General features: G+C 56.9%; 1 protein-coding gene across 1 annotated transcript; it reads left to right on the top strand.

Annotated features, from left to right (window-relative positions):
- The first annotated feature begins 502 nt into the window (after positions 1–502).
- Positions 503–19875, top strand: PHF19 (PHD finger protein 19). The gene is made up of 15 exons (XM_037059167.1): positions 503–948; positions 3754–3954; positions 4435–4516; positions 6736–6831; positions 7350–7450; positions 7913–8061; positions 9596–9691; positions 10364–10432; positions 10621–10741; positions 12135–12202; positions 13345–13506; positions 14111–14198; positions 14937–15022; positions 15946–16041; positions 17270–19875. The coding sequence occupies exons 2-15, from the start codon at positions 3769–3771 to the stop codon at positions 17610–17612; spliced, it is 1743 nt and encodes a 580-aa protein (XP_036915062.1). The 5' UTR covers positions 503–948; positions 3754–3768; the 3' UTR covers positions 17613–19875.
- The last annotated feature ends 356 nt before the right edge of the window (positions 19876–20231 follow it).

Here is a 20231-nt window from a genome sequence, read left to right as displayed (position 1 = left end):
AAGTTGTTGTGTCTGTGCTGTGTACACTGTGTGTCTCTCCTTGTCTGTATGTCTACATTCTGTAATCATCTCTTCATTGTAAGTACGTGTCGTGCAATATGGTGTGGTGTGAACTTGTATCTGTGCTCTGTCTCTGTGCTGATCGCACTGCCAGCGCAGGATGTTGTGCGTTTATGTTGTGTGAATCCGGTTTGGGTTGCCCTGGATCCTGTCTGCGCTGTGAGTCTACACCTCCCTGCTGTGTCTGTGCCCTGTGCGCAAAGCTGTGTTTCCTTGACAAGTGTGCGCCTGCTCTGAGCGCCGAGCGCTTCGGGTGCTGCTTCTGTGAGTGTCGGCGTTGTGCCTGCACCCCCGCGGCGCGGCGGTGTGCCTCTGCGCCCGTGTACTCGCGCCGCGTGTCTGCGCCCGGCGCGCGGGGGCGGCGGGGGCGGCCTGGAGGCGGGCGCGCGGGCGGGCNGTGCTGCTTCTGTGAGTGTCGGCGTTGTGCCTGCACCCCCGCGGCGCGGCGGTGTGGCGGCACTGCCTCTGCGCCCGTGTACTCGCGCCGCGTGTCTGCGCCCGGCGCGCGGGGGCGGCGGGGGCGGCCTGGAGGCGGGCGCGCGGGCGGGCGGGTCGCTGCGGGGCCCCGCGGCCGCGGGCTCCAATGGCAAGGCCAGCACGGCCCCCGTTAATTACATAAGCGGGACGTCAATAATTCGCGGGAAAACGCGAAAAAGATGGCGTCCCGCGCCCGGGGGGCCCCTTCCTGAGCGCCCCGGCCCCTCCCTTCTCCTCCTCCCCCCTCCTCCCCGCGGCGCCCCCGCCCCGCCCCGCCCCCGCCGAGACCCCGACCCCGGCCCCACGGGCGGACACTCGGCCGGGCAGCCGCGGGCCGAGTGCATCGGTCTCTGCCGCCGATGCGCTTGGTGGCCAGACTCCAGGTGGGACCGGCGGACACGCAGGCTCGCGGTAAGTTGAGCGCTGCAGGCGGGCGGCCGGGGCCCGGGGACTCCGCGCCACACTCTTCTCTTTTGCAATCTCCCAGAACTTTGGCTGGGCGAACGCCTTGGGCGGGGGTTTGGAGTCCTGGGGAGCTGCGCGCCTGGGGGCCAAAGGGTGCTGACCGGTGTCTGCGGCGGGAACCCCGCCAGGGTCCCCAAAACTTTGAGGGGCGTGGGTGACAGGTCGCTATTCCCTTGTCCCAAATCTTTACTTTTTCTTCTCGGGGGGGGGGGGGGGGAGTGGTGTGTGGGGGAGACCGGCGGGGGCGTTTGGGATTTTGCTCACGTCCGAAGTCAGGCTGCGGCAGAATGGGGAAGGGGGCGGCTCTGCGTCGTAGTGACTGAAGAGAGCGTAGCACTGACCCGAAGGGGGTTCTTCTGCAAGCTACCCACCCCCTCCTTAATACCGTTTTTAAAAAGCCAACGGCCGCCCTGGGAGAGGCCCCGGCGCATGAATCATCCTCGCTTCCTGCCCCCGCCTGGCCCCGCGCTCCGGGTGCCGCGGATTTGAACTGGACGCAGACAAGAACCCGCAAAGAGGCATTTCTTTGCAGATGGGTTTGAATCAGCCAATCACAGCCCACGGGGGCCCGCTCCGGGGGTATGGAGACCTGAGTGGGGGGCCGCCACCCGTGACCCCACCCCTCCCTGGCTCAGCCAGGGCGGGGGGCGCGCCGACCCGGCCAGCTCCCAGCGACAAGGCTAGGGCGGAAGTGTCAGTTTGTGAACCTGCCAGGGCCCCCGGCCCGGGGCCGGCGGGAGAGGAGACCTCGCAGAGCCTCGGGAGGAGATCTTGCAGAGCCAGGGAGTCAGGTGGCAAAGAAGACAAGGATTCGGGCCGCATACCCTGTTCCATGCCTGTGTATTCTGCCCTGAAGAAAAGGGAGGAATGGGGACAAGGGGCGGGCGCGCCGCCCTCTGGAGAGCCAAGACCCCAGCAGTGCCCGGCATGCCCCGGGGCGTCTGACATGCACACACATGTCTTTACCTTTATATGCTCACTGATATATTGCCATAGATATCCAACACAGTCTCACAGGAGTACACACTCAAACGTCCCTGTGTACAGATAATCATAACACCAGGTACCCAGCGCCATGGCAGAGAGAGAGGAGACCAGAGGAGCTGGTGCAGGGAACAGAGGGAGGCAGTGTTTGGCTTAGTGAAGAGTGTGTGGAGGGGCATGAAGCCAGGTGAGCCCAGAGAAGGGAGGAGGAGGCTGTGGGGAGGGCTTAGAAAGGCATCGGGGAGCCACAGAAGGTTTGCAGAAGAGAATAAGATGGAAATTGGTGGCTCTGTGGAAGAGCCTGGTGGGGAAGCAGGAAAGTAGGGAGTGGACTGTTGAATCCTGGGTGCCGGTGGTTATCATTCCCCATCCTAGGTGACCAGCATAGGTGAGCACAAGGCACAGGAAGTAGTTTTTGAATGACTCAATGGCCCAGGCACAGCTAGGCCCTAACTAAGACAGGGACAGAGGGATGGAAAAGACAGCAGGATACTAGAAGTCACTGCAGCCCACAACTGGTGGATGTGGCAACTCATTGGTTGGAGAGGTCTAAAGTGTTTGGGGGTTCTGGGGACCCATTAACAGGAAGAGTGAAAGCATTTTATAGTCTGGTGAGAGACGGTCACGGAGAGGGTGGCATGGGGGTGACAACTGCTCGGAGCAAATTTGCATTTGAGTAAAAAAAGCACTAGTGAGTTTAAATGCCCCAGCGTTGGTTTCCATTAAATCATCCCGTAATTGAGAACAGAAAGGGAGATTACAGAAGACACACGCAGATGGCCAAGTCCATACCAGTTCACAAGCCACCAGGGCGTTTTCCTTGCTGGGTGAGTCTTCTCGGCCAGCTCTCAGGGTGGGAGTGAGAGTATAAGATTTCCCACTGCTCCCCTGGAGGAGGCCTTCCACTCAGCATGCGGTATGTTCGCTTAAGGCATGATTTTCAACCAGTGTGCCGCAGGCATTTTAAAAACATGCAGTACTTGACTGTTTAGTCAGGGGCACTGACATCTTTTCCCTTAGATTGTCAATAAAAATGACAACAGCCAACATGACAATAGCTGTCATGTGTGAGTGCCCTGTCTTGAGCCATAAATATATAGGTCATATAATAGAGTTGCATCTTATTGGTTACAGTGCATAATAAGGTTGCATCTGATTGGTTAATTCTTGGTACCAGATATTCTTATATACAAGTATAAACAAAACTATACAAGTATTGTTAGAAAAGTCACTTTAGAGCAAAAAGGGTAGGTAATTACTATTTTTATTTGTTTGTAAACCAACCAAAATTATATCTATTTTTGGACCAGATCAGCAAAAAATATATTTTTTTGGTGTGCTGAAGAATTTTTGTAATTAGTTTATGTGTGCAATGAGATGAAAAGGATTTAAGGGATAAAGCCTCCAGTTCCTAAGCCAGAGAGTGTGTATGGTTCAGGCCCCTGGCCTGGAAGACTTTGCTCTGTGGTTGGCTGAGAGATTCTTCTCAGCAGAAGGCAGTGTGGTATGAATGGAAGAAAGAGCAGGACTTAGGTTCAGCCCACCTGATTGTGAGCTACAGCTCTGCCTTGAATCCCCTGGCCACTTTCCCTTGCCAAACCTCAGTTCCCCTGCCTGTAAAATGGGAATAATAATGCACCCCTCGAAAGGTTGTCATGAAGATCTTGTGAGATAATAAAAGCTTCGGGCACATACCACAGATGACATAAATGGCAGTCCCCTATCTCTGAAGCAAGGAGCAACAAGCCTGTTTTCTTTCTCTTCCAGTAAGAGTGGAAACCAATGGAGAATCGAGCCCTGGACCCAGGGACTCGGGACTCCTATGGTGCCACCAGCCACCTCCCCAACAAGGGGGCCCTGGCAAAAGCCAAGAACAACTTCAAAGACCTGATGTCCAAGCTAACAGAGGGCCAGTATGTGCTATGCCGGTGGACAGATGGACTGTATTACCTCGGGAAGATCAAGAGGGTAAATAAACCTTTTCTCCCCGGCCCCTGTTCCCAGGTTTTCAGCATTTCTCTGCTCAGCCTTTGGCCTAGGCCTCAGACCGGTGACGGAGAATGGGGATTGCGGGAAATCCACTTCTTGTCCCTCACTCTCAAGGGCTGAGCAGGGAAGGAGCTTTTGCAGGGGCCATCCTTAGAGCTAACATCACCTACCCAGTCCTCTAGCAGAGTGCTCTGCAAGCCTACAACACAGCATGGCCTCGGGATGGCGATGATTACCCGATGTGGCTTGTTCTGTCCTCAGCATTCTCACCAAGTTGTCCCTAGATCCCCGACTGTACAACTCCAGGGACTAGGCATGTACTCCCTGCCACCTGCCTTCCCCTCTGGGCCACCTCTCCTCTCTGGAGCACAGGGAGGGGGCACCTCAATCCCTAGGCCCTGCGGACGACCGGCGTCTCCCCAGCCACTTTCTCACGCTGCTCCCCCCTCTCTGCCCCAGGTCAGCAGTTCAAAGCAGAGCTGCCTTGTGACTTTTGAAGACAATTCCAAGTACTGGGTCCTGTGGAAGGACATACAACATGGTGAGTACTCCTGAGATTTCGGACACCCCTGCCTCACCCTGTGTCCTTTCTCTTCCTCCACCTCCATTTTCCCCTTCTCTCCTTCTGTCTGTTATTCCTGCCATCTGACCTTGTCCATGAAACCCCAAGCCCACCTGATGTGCTGATCAGAATCCCAGTTGTGTGTTTGCATGGAAAGGCCCTTATGACATTCGTCATCCCCTTGGGTGCCCATACCTCATGAGGGAGGCCAGCAGATGGGGAAAGTGACGTAGGAGGTGGTGGGGGCAGGGTGGGTCCCAGGCCTGTGTCAGCCTCCTTGCTGCCCTTCATCTCCTGCTGCACAGAGCTCCCTGTGTCTCTGGGCTAGGAACAGGGAAGGGCCCCAGACAATTGGAATTGTCACCTCTCGATGAGCACAGTGCACCCTATCAACATGTGAAGAAAACTAGTGGAGGCAGCTCTAGCCATGGCGGAAAGACCAGGAAAGCAGAGAAGGACCAGGCAGGGTGGAGATGGCCATGCCCAGTGGAGCTGGACCGGCTTGCAGGGTTGAAAGGGAGCTGGGTCGGGTACCACCCCTGCCCTCAGAGAGTCCGCACCTTCTCACAGAGGGCAAGTCAGTGGCATCTGGAGCCCCCAGCAGTCGATTTGCCACTTACTCTCTATCAAATGAATGAATGTCACAGTATGGGGGTCAGGTCTTTGGGTCAGATATTCCTTGGACAGAGGTCTAGCACTGCCATTTGCTAGGTGCATATCCTTGAGCAAGGGACACGACCTCTCTGACCCTCAGTCTCCTCATCTGAGACAAACAGATGGTGAAAGTACTGGCCTCAGGGTGGTTAAGTGAAATAATCCACCGAAAATGCTTTGTCCAGGGCTATAGGGGGGCTGCTTCTCAAGAATTTGTTGCCATAAGAGATGATTTCAAGGAGCCTACCAAGTGGGGGGCCACAGAACCCAGGCAGTTAGTAGAGCTTCTAAATTGCCTTTTTCTCCAGGGTGTTGTGGCTAATGCAGACCGATTCTTCTCCAAGCCCCTCTCCTCTCAATTTATTATCTAAAGATCCAAAGCCATCAGGACCTGCTCTCCTGGGCTCCCCTCTCAGGGAAAGCACAGGGAGCCACGGGGTGACGAAAAGGGCTCCCTCTCACAGACCTTGAAGAGGAGGCCCGCTGTGCCAGGGACCTCGGTGGGCAGCAGTGCCAAGACAGAGATACGTGGCAACTGTGTGTCATGTATTCACTCAGACCTTCCACACACACACACATACTTCTTCCTCTTCAGCAAAAACAAACAATGCAACGAAAGAAGAGATAGAAAGGGAACTTATCGTTTAAAAGCAACTGAACAAACTTAAAATTGTTAGGACACTTGCTTGAGACAACTGGAAATGTGACTACTACCTGAAGTTTGAATAGAAAGAAATCATTTTTAATTTTCAGGTGCAATGAAGATGCTGTAGTTACAGATTTTTTTTTAAATGACCATTCTAATCTTTCAGAGATACATACTGAAATATTTATGGAAATGATTTGGTGTCTGGAACTTGAGGGAAAATAATGGTGGAAAGTGGGAGGGACTATTGTCAAAACAAGATTGGCCATGAGGTCATAATTGTTCATGAGAATAGAGTTAAAGTATACCCTTCTGTCTATTACATTCCCTTAAACATTATTTAACATTAAAAAAGTGCGTGCCTGGCTGGCGTAGCTCAGTGGATTGAGCGCGGGCCCCCGAACTGAAGGATTTTTGTTCGATTCCCAGTCAGGGCACATGCCTGGGTTGCAGGCCAGTTCCCGGCAGGGGACACACAAGAGGCAACCAAACATTGATATTTCTCTCCCTCTCTCTTTCCCTTCCTCTCTAAAGATAAATACATAAAAAGAATCTTAAAATTTTTTTTAAAAAGTGTGTAATAAATCAAGTTAAATCAGGCAGTACAGGGATCATGATCGAAAGAACAGAGGATTCCATGTCACACAGCCATGGGTTTGAATCCCACCTCTCCTGCTTACTAGCTGAGCAGGGGACTCGATTTCTCTAAGTCTCACTTTCCCCGTGTTCAGAAGGGGGTGATGACAACAGGCACCTCAGGGTGGTTGGGAAGACTCCGTGAGCTGGCCCGTGGAGCTCGGGGCTGGGCCGGTACACAGAGGCTCAGCCCCTGGAATGTGACTTTAGAACTTATACTTCCAGCCAGCTAGAGCCCAGAGGGCCTCTTTCTTTCTTTCAGCTGGAGTTCCAGGGGAGGAGCCCAAGTGTAACATCTGCTTGGGGAAGACATCAGGGCCACTGAATGAGATCCTCATCTGTGGCAAGTGTGGCCTGGGTGAGTGTGACGAGCCGGTCACAGAGAAGGCCCTGACCTGTGGTCCTTCCACCCCACCCCACCCCACCCCCGCTGGACCCTGACGGGCAGTGCCTCGCCCTGTTGGGGCCTCAGCTGGCTTCCTGTTTCTCTTGGAGCTCAGCAGTGACAGGGGGCCAGTCTCTGGGAGCGAAGGCCCAGGAAGGGGACCCTTGGGGTGAGCTGGGCTTTCTAGAAAGCTGAGACTAGTTGTGCAGTTTGGAGCCTGACTGGATGGAGAGCATAAATAGGAGAGATGGGGCACACAGGCTGAAGTCAGACCTCGGTGCCCTCCCCCTCTGGGGCCCAGGCTGTCTTTCAGTTGCCTCTTGGACACCAACTTGGCTTGCCTTGGTGAGAGCATGGCCAGCCAGTCCCCTGGCAGCTGGCAGGCGCACAGCTCCTAGGACCTGCTGCAGCCCTTCCCAGCCCTGCCTTTGGGCTGACTGGCCTTGGGCCACGGCTTCCTTGTGGTCACCCACCACCCCTCCTCTGCCTAGGTTACCACCAGCAGTGCCACATCCCCATAGCAGGCAGTGCCGACCGGACTCTGCTCACACCTTGGTTCTGCCGACGGTGCATCTTCGCGCTGGCTGTGCGGGTGAGCCCCCATCCTTCAGCCCCTGCCTCTCCCTTCTCCAGTCACGAAGCCCAGCGACTCTCCGGGCTCAGGCAGGCCTCCGGGTCACGGAGCCAAGGTATTGGAGGCAGGCAGCGCCTCTACCACTTACCCGGCCGTATGTCCTTGGCCAGGTTCCTTAGCCTGTGGGAGCTTCAGTTCCCTTCAGCTGTAAAATGAACACACGTTCCATGTCAGGGCTAGGAGGCCCCAATAAATGAAGCCTTACTATTAAAAGAAAATCATGTATGTGCCCACAGTCATTAGTCTTTATTACCTTTATTGTGTTTGTTACTATTAAGGGAGATCCTTCTGGGAAAGGGAGAGGATGGATTTGGGATTGCTGGGAAAAAGCTCCTTGCGTCTGACTTTATTGGACTATCTGCGGGTCCCCCTAGTGGGCATTTCCCTTCTGGCCCAACCGGGCCCCCTCATCTCCCGCAGAAAGGCGGCGCGGTGAAGAAGGGCGCCATCGCCAGGACGCTGCAGGCGGTGAAGATGGTGCTATCCTACCAGCCCGAGGAACTCGAGTGGGACTCGCCCCATCGCACCAACCAGCAGCAGTGCTACTGCTACTGTGGCGGGCCGGGAGAGTAAGGCCGGCGGGGCGGGGCCTCCGAGGGAGAGGGGCGGGCCAGGAGGGTCAGGCCAGGACGAACCAGGCTCCAGGAGCTTTCCGACTGGGGCGTTCCGGGGTGGGGTCAGGCCGGGGGAACTGGGTCGAGGGGCAGGGCCAAGCGAGTGCGACCTCCTGGGAAGAGCCCGAACCTAAGGACAATCGAAACTAGGTGGAGGTGGTTCCCTAGGGCACCATGGAAAAGAAGGAAGTATTATCAATGATTAAGAGCCTGCACACCAGGGTCTAAACCCCGCGATAGCTGTGCAGGCCCCGAGCTTCAGTTCTCGTAGTCGTTTCCCTCTATGAGAGGTGGCCGTGAGTGGCGCCTGAGTCCAGTGGTTCACTTAAAGGCTCTCACGGGGCCTGGCACTTGTTGGGCACGTACATGTGAGCTGTTACTGGGGGTGAGCGGAAGTTAAGACAAAACTTTTCACTGCCAGAGCCAATGAAACAGGCTGCTGGTGAGATATTAAGACCTTTTTTTGCCGGGGGCGGGGGGGGGGTGTCATATGTTGGGGATACTGTAAAGGGGGTCCTTATCCTGGCTATAGGGCGAGGGTCTTTGCCTGATTCTCTTTGGGATCCTGGGCCTCCATGTAGCCATGGTGACTGCAGAGGCCAGCAGAAGAGATGGGATCTCTGCCCTCAGGAAAGGTAGCTTCCAGGACACCTTGACCTCTGTGTCTTAGCCCCAGGCTGCACTGACGAGAAGTAGGGGTCTGGAGGCTGTAGAGAAATGCCTTTCTCAAAGAGACCTTTGCAGCATCAAGGCAGTGGTTTTCCATGCTTCTGAGCAGGGTTACCCAGGGTGATTGTTTAAATGCATTTCCCTGGGGCTTCCCCAAAGGTTGAGCGGTCTGGAGCGGGTTGAGCAATCTGCAGATTAACCTAGACCCCTGGTGATCCTGATGCCAGTGGTCAGCCCACGGGCCACACTTTGACAAGCTGTGAACAAAGTGTTGACTCTCGTTGAGGAAACACCATTTTGCTCTTAACTCACATTCGCTGAGTGCAAGACAAACCAGACGTACGTAGTGCTGCCCTGTGGTTACGAGAGCCTCTGTTCCTCCATGGAGTCTCCTGGGCAAACTCCTCCCCGTCGGTGGTATTAGGGAAGGAGTGTATGGGGTGCAGCCCAGATGTGAGAACGCCCATCTGGTGTGGTGGAAGAGCGCTTTGAAGTCAGGGAGGCCAGGATTTAAACCCCATCCATAGCTTGCTTCCTGAGTGATCCTGAGCAAGCCACTTAACCTCCGACTTGCCTATAAACTGGACATAGTGTCCCACCCTGAGATTAAAGGAGATTGCATGTGCCCTGCTTCCAGGACCTCCCCCAGCACAACCTAAGTGCTCCGTCCCTGTGTTCTCCGTCCCTGGGTTCTCCGCCCTCCACTGGGTTCTCTTCCCTGGCCCCAGTGGAGGGTGCATTTATGTTGGGAGAGGTTCCCGAGGCTCGTGTTTGGCCGGGTGCGTGGGCCCAGGTGACCCTGGCTCCTCTTGGTCCCCAGGTGGTATCTGCGGATGCTGCAGTGTTTCCGGTGCAGGCAGTGGTTCCATGAGGCTTGCACCCAATGCCTCAATGAGCCCATGATGTTTGGTGACCGGTAGGTGCTGATTCACTCTGCCTCAGCCCTGACTGTGAGGTCCCAGGGGAGGCAGGGAGCAGGAGTAGCAACTCCTTCATACTGCCTGCCAGGCTCTAGTGAAGTGGGGTTCTGTGGGGGGAGACTTCCCGCAGAGGAACATTCTGGACCATGTCCCCAACTGCCACTGACTTGTGGGGGATCTCAGACACAGCCCTACCTTCCCTAAGCCCCAGTCTCTTTAAGTGTCTGAGGAAGGGGGGAGTGACACAGGCCCTGCCCACCCCTGCCCAGGGTTGTTGTAGGAGCCACTGGGTGAGTGGGTGACTTGATCCAGCTTCTAATCAATGGGGCTAAACTGACAGGAGGCTTAGGTGTACCTTGCTGATTGTGTGTGTGTGTCTCAGAGGGGAAGAGTGTGACTACTGCAGCCCACCCTAGCTCACTCACCCTTGGAACACAGCCATACTACAGGGCAATGACTTTGGGGACAGGGGTTGAGGTAGGGGTTCGAAGGGGCAGGCGGGTATTTCCTGGTCCCTGTCCTGCCCTGCCGTTACTCCCACCCCCAAGCCACCAGCCCTAGGAATGAGAACAGGCTGACTATGGGAAGGCAGGTGGAAGGTGAGGGGGCTGCTTTCGGTGGGGTGTCAGAGCCCCTCCCACCACAGGCCCCTCTCCACCCACCCACAGGTTCTACCTGTTCTTCTGCTCCGTGTGTAACCAGGGCCCAGAATACATCGAGAGGCTACCCCTGCGATGGTGAGATGATGGGGCTGGCCCAGACGCCCCCGCCCCTCTCAGCTCCTCTCCTTCCCTGTCCCTCCAGGAACAATTCCCATTCCAAGGAACAGGTCCCAGCCTCGCCCCTGCCCTTCAGTCCTGACCCAGGAGGCTCGGGCCCTGGCTGCTGCTTCACCCTGGCCCCACCTCCTTGCCCCCTCACCCAGGGTGGATGTGGTGCACCTGGCCCTCTACAACCTGGGGGTGCAGAGCAAGAAGAAGTACTTTGACTTTGAGGAGATCCTGGCCTTTGTCAACCACCACTGGGAGCTTCTGCAGCTCGGCAAGGTATGTAGGCCCATGGGACAGCAGAATGGCAGGAGCCCTTCCCACAGTGGGGGTCCCACGGTGCAGAGAGGTGTTCCCAGGGTCACAGGGCTGGGATTCAGGACTCTGAGCCCTAACTCTTAGCTGCTGGCTGGGATAAAGCCCCAGAGCCTTTGAGCTGCCGTGTCCCCAAATCCACATCTCCAAGTTTGTGCCTTGCAAGGGGCTTCCTGACCCAGGTTTTGACAGTGGGCTGGTTAGGACCTCTCAGACTCAGCTGTACAGAACTAAGGGGTCAAGTCTGGCTGCAGCAGGGCTCTCCACGGAGATAACTGACCTACTCCAGATTACCTGGCTAGGAGGAAAAGTGAGGTGGGCCTGCCCCCTGCTGGCCCTACTTTGAATAGCAGAAGTGGGCACCAGGGTTCCCCTGGACTGAAGTAACAAACTGGGACTTGCAGGATGTCAGAAGTGGAGAGTGATTTGCCCAGGACATTTGGAGCTGAGCCGGGGGCCTCCCCAACCACTCCCATGGTGGGGCCACATCCCCCTTTTCCTTTGACACCCTTCGAATCCTCCCTTCCACATCTAGAGTGAGGTGTCTTCTCTCTGCCCCAAGTCCTTCTTTGATAAGACAGGGACTAAAAAAAAAAGAAACCTCATGCTTTGCAAAAGTGTTTCATATAATATGTTCACTTACAGGTTTGATAATGTATACGAGACATACGTATTATAAAGCCCTGGAAGATAGTTAAGAACTGGTACATTTTTTTTTTAAACAGCATTTTTTTCTGATTTACAAAATAATTTTACATATCCCTGGTAGAACAGTTTTAAAGCACCAAAAAACATAAGGACGTACATGGTAAAAAAAAAAAAACCCACCCACACACCGCACAACCTAGAAACAGCCTCTGTCACAGGTGCGTTTCCTTCCATCCTCTGTTCTCCGTGCTTTTTCTGTTAGTGGTTTAAATTATACAGCATTTTAAACAATCTTTTTCAGTTTCCGTTACATTATAAATAATTTTTCCTACCATGCAAGGTGTTCATATACATTTTAAAGGCTGCGTGTATTTCGACCACAGTTCACTGTGTCCTTCCTGCTGGACATTCAGTTTCTCTCCCATTTGTCCGGTCTGCCCAGCACTGAGAACAGGACTGCCGTGAACATTTTTGTACATAGAGCTTTGTTCGTGTTCCATGTTCTGTCCTTATGATAGAGTCCACGGAGTAGCACCCCTGGGTCAAGGGCATGTACAGGTGAAAAGACTCGTCTGAGGCTGGGGCTAAGTCAGTGGTTCTCACCTGGAGGACTCAGGAGACGGGGGGGGGGGAGGGAGGTGTGTGGCGGAGGTCTCCCCAGATGCCACATGCCAGGGTCTGACTGTCCTGCTGGCCTGCTCCCCCTTAGCTCACCAGCACCCCCGTGACTGACCGAGGACCGCATCTCCTCAACGCGCTGAACAGTTACAAAAGCCGGTGCGTGCAGGGAAGGGAGTGCGTGGGGCCCCTACAGGTGGGACTTCATTCCAAAGGTTCTCCTGCCTCGTAATCTTTGCTTGAGGTGTGCTCCCTGCCCGGGTCTCCTGCCCCTTCTCTCTCACTGAGTAAATTCTACCTGTCCTTCAAGACCCAGGGGGCACCCCTCCTCCTTTGCAATGCTTCCCCGACCCCGCAGCAGCATGTGACACACTCTTATCTGCATCCCTGACCTCTGAGGGTCCCTGCTGCCCTGGCCATCCGCAAGAGCGCGGGGCCAGGCGCCGAGGGAGTGACTCCCCGTGTCTCAGGTGGGCCGAGTGGCCTGTGGCTTCCCATCCAGACTCATCTGAGTGCCTCTCAGACACACAGCTGACATGTCCCTCACCCTCGACCCCAGGGAGTGCCCAGGCTCCTTGGCACAGTGTTCATGGCCCCTTGTGACTGCCACACCTTCTGCCACTGTCCCTTTGCCTTATGTGTTCTGGATGTCAGCCGTTCCGAATGCTTTGCTTTCCCACACATGCTTTTGCTCACGTTCTTCCCTTTCATTCGTTCGTTCCATCAACAGCTACTTATGGAGCTGCTGTTCTGTGTCGGCCCTGTGTAGGCGTGAGGACACAGCTAGGCAGACGTATCCACTCTCCCACCTTCTCATGGTTTGGAGCCAAGACATAGCTCTGCTCTCAAGTCAGTGAGGCTCCTGTCCTGGTGGGAACAGCCTCTGGAGGGTCAGGCTGTGTCTGCGTCACCACTGCAGCCTCGTGGACGCCCAGCTGGTTTTGGGAGGATGAGGGCAGGGCTTGGAGGTGCTTGCCGTCTCCTTGGGGAAAACAGAGAACAGAATGGTGCTCCACTGGGAGCTGGAGGAGGCCTTCCTCTGGGAGGTGGCCTTGGGGCTGGTTGAGGCAGAGAAGAAAAGAGAGAGGAGCAGCAAGAGCCACACACAGGCAGTGGGGGGACAGGGAGGAACCACCGGCCAATCCTCAGCCACCGCCTGGGAGTTGGAGGAATTAGCATCTCCTGAGTTTTAGCTCTGGGTCCAAGGGAGGCGGAGAGAGTAGGTTCAGTGCTTGACTCTCTTCCCCATGAGGATAGACCAACAGACTCCACAGCTTTCTCCTCCCCTGCCCACCCCCCAGGTTCCTCTGCGGCAAGGAGATTAAGAAGAAGAAGTGCATCTTTCGCCTGCGAATCCGCGTCCCACCCAACCCACCAGGGAAGCTGCTGCCTGACAAGGGCCTGGTGCCCACCGAGAATGGCGCCTCCTCTGAGCTGCGTAAGAGAGGAAAGAGCAAGCCTGGGTCAGTGCCCAGGGACCCAGAAACCAGGGCTGCAGCCGAACCCTGGATCTCTGTTTCCTGCTCCCAGCCCCAGCTGATGGGCCACGTGAGGGGCCCAGACAGTCTGCTAGCGTCCAGGCAGGCAGGGAGGACACACACCCAGCCAGCCCCCACTGGATGCTCCCTGAGAGGCCAGTTGCTGGCTGAGCCAGGGCTGATCCTCCGTTGTGGCTCCTTCCATAGCCCCTTATTGCCTTGCTTGGAGGAAAAGCCAGATCCGGGGACCCAGTCTTGCTGGTTGAGGGCTCAGGCAGAGAAGCCAGAGTATAAGGAGTCTGTGGCTCTTTGGTGGAGCTGAGCCTCCTCATTCTGGGGGGGGGGGGCAGAGGATCTGGATGCTGTGCCTGGAGAGGCACCTTCTCTCTTTTCTACCTGTGATACCGCCCTCCATCCCCTTCGGCACCTGCTGCCCCAGAGGACTCCTCTTCCCCCCCAAGCTCCTCATGAAGGAGAGCCTGCCCTGCCTCCATGACTGTGGCCCGAGCCCGGCCACCCCTCCCTCTGGGCCACCTCCCGGGCCTTCGGGCTCTGACTTGGCCACCCTCTCCCTTTTCTGTCTCCACAGTTTGTTGCCTCATGAATTCCAGCAGCAGAAAAGGCGAGTGTATAGAAGAAAAAGATCAAAGTTTTTGCTGGAAGATGCTATTCCCAGTGTTAGTTTCTTGTTTTCTTACTCTCCACATTCACACACAGGGTCAGCACATATGAGGGAGTCCCGTGCAGAAAGTGAGTCCCCCAGGCCCAGGGGACTGTCCCACATCCCACAGAGGAGAAGCCAGCTCCTGTTACAACTAAACCAGAGAACCAGGCTCCCCAGGTTCTCCCTAGAACCTGCAGAGGGAGGAGGGTAGGCCGTATCCTCGTCCCCACTGTCCAGGTGGGGAAACTGAGGGCCAGGGAGGAGCAGTGACCTTTCTGAGGTCACACCGCGGGCAGTGGCAGAGCCCAGCCTGCACCCGGGCTCCAGAGCTGGCTCTGCGCCTTCAGTGCCTCCTCGGGCGGCAGTATTAGCAGAGCCTCCCACCTCCCGGCACTTCACAGTTCACAGAGGCACTTTCCACCCCTGTGCTTCCTGACACCGCTCCAAGTGAGGCACGCCAGGGTCACTGTCCACTTTGGCAGCTGAGGCACTGAGATCCAGCATGGGAGCGTCATGCAGTCCGTCGGCCAGAGACAGAGCCAGGACCGGAGCTGGCTGACGTGGCTCTCTGGTCAGGACTGGGGACAAGAGCGAGCCAGCGAGGCGTCTTCCCCTGGGAGGGTCCAGGCCTCAGAAGCCCAGCCGCACCAGCAGGCAGCCTGTATGGCCTCAGCCAGGGTTGGAGGAGGGTGGAGATCTGATGCTCACTGACCCACCCTCCCCTCTCCTGCTCCTTCCTCGGTGTCCACAGAGCGACTTTACCTCCGCCTGGAGCACCAACCACCACCTGGCCAGCATATTTGACTTCACATTGGATGAAATTCAGAGTTTAAAGAGGTAACAGTGAGGACCCAGCAGAGACATCCACTCGAGACTAGGTGGGGAGCCCACCCCCACTCCCCGCTGCAGTGCAGGCAGGCTGTGGAAGCAAGAGGCTGAAGGCCTTTTGAGACAGTGGGAGCTCTCGTTCAAAGGACACGTGGTGCCTAAGGCTGCGTGCAGGGTCTACATCAGAGCCCACGTGCCCCTGCTGTGGTCTCCAGGGCTCTCACGGGCGGCTCCTCGGAGCAGCACCCAAGGCCAGCCTTGCCTGGGCCCTCTGACCTCTCCAACCCCTATCCTACTTCTCCTGGCCCCACACGTGGTACCAGAATTGCTGTGGGCACCTCCCCACTCACATTCCTCCAGGAAGTTGTCACTGGCCCTCCTCAGGCTGCCTTGGACACTTACTGTGTATTCCCACGGCACCTGGGGCGTGGGCTACCCAATGGAGGGTCTGGGTATTCCATTGTTTTATTTCTGACATCGATAAGGTCATCCAGTGCTTGCCTACAGGCATACGAGACGCAAGGTCTTCAGTCAGGACTGGGCTCAGGCCCCTACCCCCCAGGTTACTGGCTGTGTAACCTGAGCAAAATTCTTTAACCTCTGTGAACCTGCTCACCTGGTTTGGCATGGCTGTGAGATTCCAACAAGATACTGTGGCTTCTAAATTGAAGGCACCTGGGCCCTGTAAAGCGTTGCATAGCTGTCTGGGATCATGCTCATTATCATCTTTTAATTTGTCAGGGGAGGCTTTCTTGACTCCTTGGCCTTTGGAGTCTGGAAGGGTGGGAAGTGGATGGGCAGAGAGGAGGTGGCCACTGTAGGTGTGGTGGCAGGAAGTGGGAACAGGGGCCTCTGCCGGGATGGAGGGTGCGTGTCAGAGGTCCCGAGGGCCGCCGAGGGCTGACGGCAGGCTCACCCTCTCCCCCTCCCAGTGCCAGCTCAGGCCAGACTTTCTTCTCAGACGTGGACTCCACAGACGCTGCCAGCACCTCTGGCTCTGCCTCCACCAGCCTGTCCTATGACTCCAGGTAAGCTTCTTGGCCCCGTGGCCGTCTGGACTCCCATTCTGTCATCCCCCACCCATCGGCCCCTTCTGTGCGGCTCCTTCTGTGAGGCTCCTGTGCGTGTGCGTCTTGGGCTGAGGGCCTGGCCTTCTGCCTCCGTGGGCCTGGGCCTGTGGCGCTCTGGTCTGGTCTGGATGTCCAGCTGGCTCCTCTGACTGGTCAAGGTCGAGTCACATTTATCCCTGGGCAGTTCCAAGCTCTGGGGTCGTTTGCCCGGAGGTTCTCTCGTTCTGGGGGTGTCGGCTTCTGCATGCCATGACGTAGCCTGTCTGTGCCTGACTGCAGGGTCCCGCCCTGAGGTCTGTCTTCCAGGTCTCTCAGGAGAAGAGCCATCGATTTGGCCGCCTGATGGAGAGGCACACGGCATCCTGTGGGTGCAGGGTCTGGAGGAGGGACAGAAATCCCAGAGGCCTTGCTGAGGGCCCATTTGGCCACAGCTGGTCCTCAGCGGCATAGGGGGTGGTGCCTCAAAGCATGTGCAGGAGTTCTTCTGAATTCAGCCTCTTTTAGTTAGATTTTGGGATGCCGGAGGCCCCTGCGAAAGCACAATTGTGTGTCTTGGGAGTTTCCTCTGTCACCAGACATCTCTGTCTTGATGTCTTTCCCTGGTGTTGCCTCTGGATTTTCATTTGTTCCTTCCAGTTTCTCCTCACTCATTCTGAATTCAGCTTTCTGTTTCACATACCTGTAAACATGCCTCTTCTCGTGTGTCCATTTCCTGACCACGCCTGCCTCTTTCTGCTCGTGCATGCAGTGTGCATGCATGTCTGTCTCCAGTCCCAACTCCGGGGCCCGAGGGGCTTTAACCCATAACTGCCATCCTACCCCCATTTGGCTGTCTGCGCGAGCCCGGGTGATGGGCAGGCCGCGTCAGCAGGGCCTCTGCCCAGCACGACTCCGGGAGGCACGGAAGATGGCGCCCGGGCGTGCGCGGGGCTGAGATGCTGAGTACAGAGAACACGTGCTTCAGAGCTGGACACACCTGGGTTTGAACCCTGGCTCTGTCACTCCCCAGCTGGTGGCTTCTCCCTGGAGCCTGTTCCCTTCCTTATGGGGCTGTTGCGGGGTGCAGTGGGCTAATCCATGCCTGGGTCCAGCCCCGGGGCCTGGTGCCCGGCAGAGCGTGCAGGGAGAGGGCCTCGTGAGGGTTCTTCCGCCTCACCCCTGCCTCTCTCTTCCCCTCTGGACACAGACGGACAGTGGGCAGCCGGAAGAGGAAGCTGGCAGCCACGGCGTACATGCCGCTGCGGGCAAAGCGGCGGGCAGCCGAGCCGGGGGGGCACTGCCTCTCAGACAGCAGTGCAGAGGGGGCTTCGGGCCCTGAGCGGCCGGATGAAGGCATCGACAGCCACACGTTTGAGAGCATCAGCGAAGATGACTCGTCCTTGTCCCACCTCAAGTCGTCCATCACTAACTACTTCGGCGCGGCTGGGCGGTTGGCCTGTGGGGAGAAGTACCAGGTGTTGGCTCGTCGGGTCACGCCCGAGGGCAAGGTTCAGTACCTGGTGGAGTGGGAAGGGACCACCCCTTACTGACCAGCCCTCAGGGGATGCCAGGAGCCCTGGGAAGCAAAGAGGGGACCGTGGAAGCCACAGGCTTCCCAGTTCTCTTCAGGGTGGGGTGGGGGAGGGAAGCAAGATGGAGCTGCAAGTGTCTGCCACAGCTCCCCCCTGCCCCCGTCCAGGCCAAGGTCTGCGCCTCGCTGCTGCGCCCATTCTGCCCTCCAGCTGCTTCAGGCTCATTGCCCCTTTGCCTGTGTCTCTAAGGTCCCCGTGTCTCCACACGCTCCCCTCTCCCTCCAGCTGCTCACCTGTTCCTCTGAACATGTGTCCCCTTGGCCCTGGCGCCCGTTTTCCTGAAGCCCAAGTCTGTCTTTGTCCCCAACTTTGTGTCACTTACCTCTTGACTAGACACCCCCCCACGTGCACACTGTCCCGCCCACCTGACTCATGGGGCGGGGTGGGGGGGGCGAGGGGCAGCCAGTGCCCCAAGGACCACCTTGTGAGAGCAGGAACCTCCGAGGAAGAATGCGTGAAGGTGGGTGAGGGGAGCTCTCGGGGCTTTTCCCTCCCACTTTCCTGCCCCCACCCCGGCCCCCAGCCCTGGAAGAGGGCGAGGGTAGCAGGCCTCCATGAAAGCCTGGGTGGTGCAGCCACTCTCAGGATCTGAGGTGTGAAGAGGCTGGGTCTGCACCTCAAGGTACCAGCACCGGAGCCCAACTGTCAGGCTCAGAGTGAGGGCTGCAGTGTCAGCTTCTGAGGTCCTGGTTTCTCTTTGCTTGGCCACACCCCTCTTAGTGACCCTGGAGCTGGGCCTGGCCTTGCAGGAAGAGAGATGGCCTTGAAAACCTGAGGCACAGGGAGAGCACGTGGGAGGAAAGGACGGCATTTTGTGCCAAACCTCAGACTTGCCCACGCCTGCCACCCCAGCCCACTGCATGTGCAGCCAATGGCAGGTCCCCTCACACATAAGCTTCTGTCCTTACTCTCACTCTCCGGGCACAAACGTTTGGCCCCTGGTCTCCAGGTGTGTATATACACACACACTCCCTCCAGTGACAGCCTGGCTCCTGCCCTGTCTCCCTTGCCGCCCCCTTCCAGAGACCATGTGCTGCAACAAAATGTGAAAGTCCAGCTCCTGCCCCTCCCTTCAGCCCAGGAACCAGCGCCGAACTAGCCCTGACCCCACCAGAAAGCACAGGGACGCACCCCCTGGCTCCTCTGCCTTACCCTTGCCCCACCCTGAAATGACAATCACTTTTTGGGACACGTTGGGAGTTTTAAGGGCCTGCGTCACTTAGTCCCCTCAAAAGGAAGCCCTTGTCAGTGGGATATAAATAGAATGCTTAGAGCCAACATTAAAACTCATACCCATCTGGAGAGAAACCAAAAATGGGAGGGGGGCTCCTCATTTTTGCTGCTTCCAGAAATGTTAGAAACTGACTCAACTGAAAAATGGAAAGAAGTGCCTTGGTGTGGGGGCGGGGCGTGCACCAGATGGGGATCAGCCCTGCCAAGGGCTGCTGGGGCCTCCAGCTTGGCTGGGATCTGCAGCCTGCCAGTTGCAAGGCGAAGGAGGATGAACAGTGAGGGACTGGCATGGGGACAGCAGGCCTGAGGAGCTGGTTACCATTGCAGCCTGGCCCCTGCCACCTGGCAGCCTTCAGGGCCCCCTGTGGTTGTTCAGATGCCTCTTGCCTTCAGCCTCCGTTCCTACAGTGCCTTTCCAATGGGACCCTACTTCCTGTGCCCAGCCCTCCCACTCCCCTTTGCTTCCCTGGCGTGGACCAGACAGGGATGTGTTGGGCCCGGTTCGCCCCCTTCTCAGCCCCACAGCTGCTGCCACCAAATGCCCCACTGGGGCCGGGTGGAAGGGGAGCTGAGAAGGCAGCCCCCGCCCAGCAGGGGTGTGGGGCCTGGGGTCCATCCCGTGGCTTTCTGCCTGGCTTCAGAGAGCACCACAGCCTCCTGGGCCTGCTCTCCAGGCTCCTGAGAAAGCACAGGCTCAGCAAGGCAGTTGCCTGGATGTATCTGCATCTCTATCTCCCATGCTTGGGCTCCAGAGAGGCTCCTGGCTCAAAGAGTGGGGGAGGGAAGGGTGCCTTCCCCACTTGTGAAGTGAGAAGTGAGCATAAGGCCTGCGAGGCCACCCGGACTTGGCCCCCAGCACTTAATTCGTACTGGGTCATAGCTGCATTACTGCCACCTGACCTTATGATAATCCTGTGCACCTTCTAAGAGTTATGGTTTTGAATTGCTGCTTTAATAACATTTGTTATATTAAAGTTTAATTAATGTGTCTGATTTTGAAAAGTGGCCTGTCTTCCCCCACCCCAGCGAACTACCCACAGTTGGGCAGCAGGAGGCCTTGGCTTGAAACTGAAGAGTGGCAGGACCCACCCGCCCCTGGACACTCTGCCACTCCCACCACTGCCTCAGGGTTCTCCGGGCAGTGCCCTCACCCTTCCCACCCAGAGGATGTGGAGCCTCTTTCCACTGTGAGTGCCTGACCCACGGTGACAGGGAACAGTTGCTGAGGGCCAGAGTGGTGATAAAGGATGGGGTGAACTCAGTTGACCCTGTGCAAACCCATAAATACATGACTGGTCAGCGTGCAGAGGTACAGCCCTGGGAACCTGCGGTGCGTGCCAGGCC

The sequence above is a fragment of the Sturnira hondurensis genome, unplaced genomic scaffold, assembly GCF_014824575.4.
Source record: "Sturnira hondurensis isolate 20B ecotype Veracruz unplaced genomic scaffold, ASM1482457v3 Scaffold0010448, whole genome shotgun sequence".
Classification (NCBI taxonomy): Eukaryota; Metazoa; Chordata; class Mammalia; order Chiroptera; family Phyllostomidae; genus Sturnira; species Sturnira hondurensis.
Note: the sequence above shows the minus strand (reverse complement) of the source record. Positions and strands in the feature narration are given on the sequence as shown.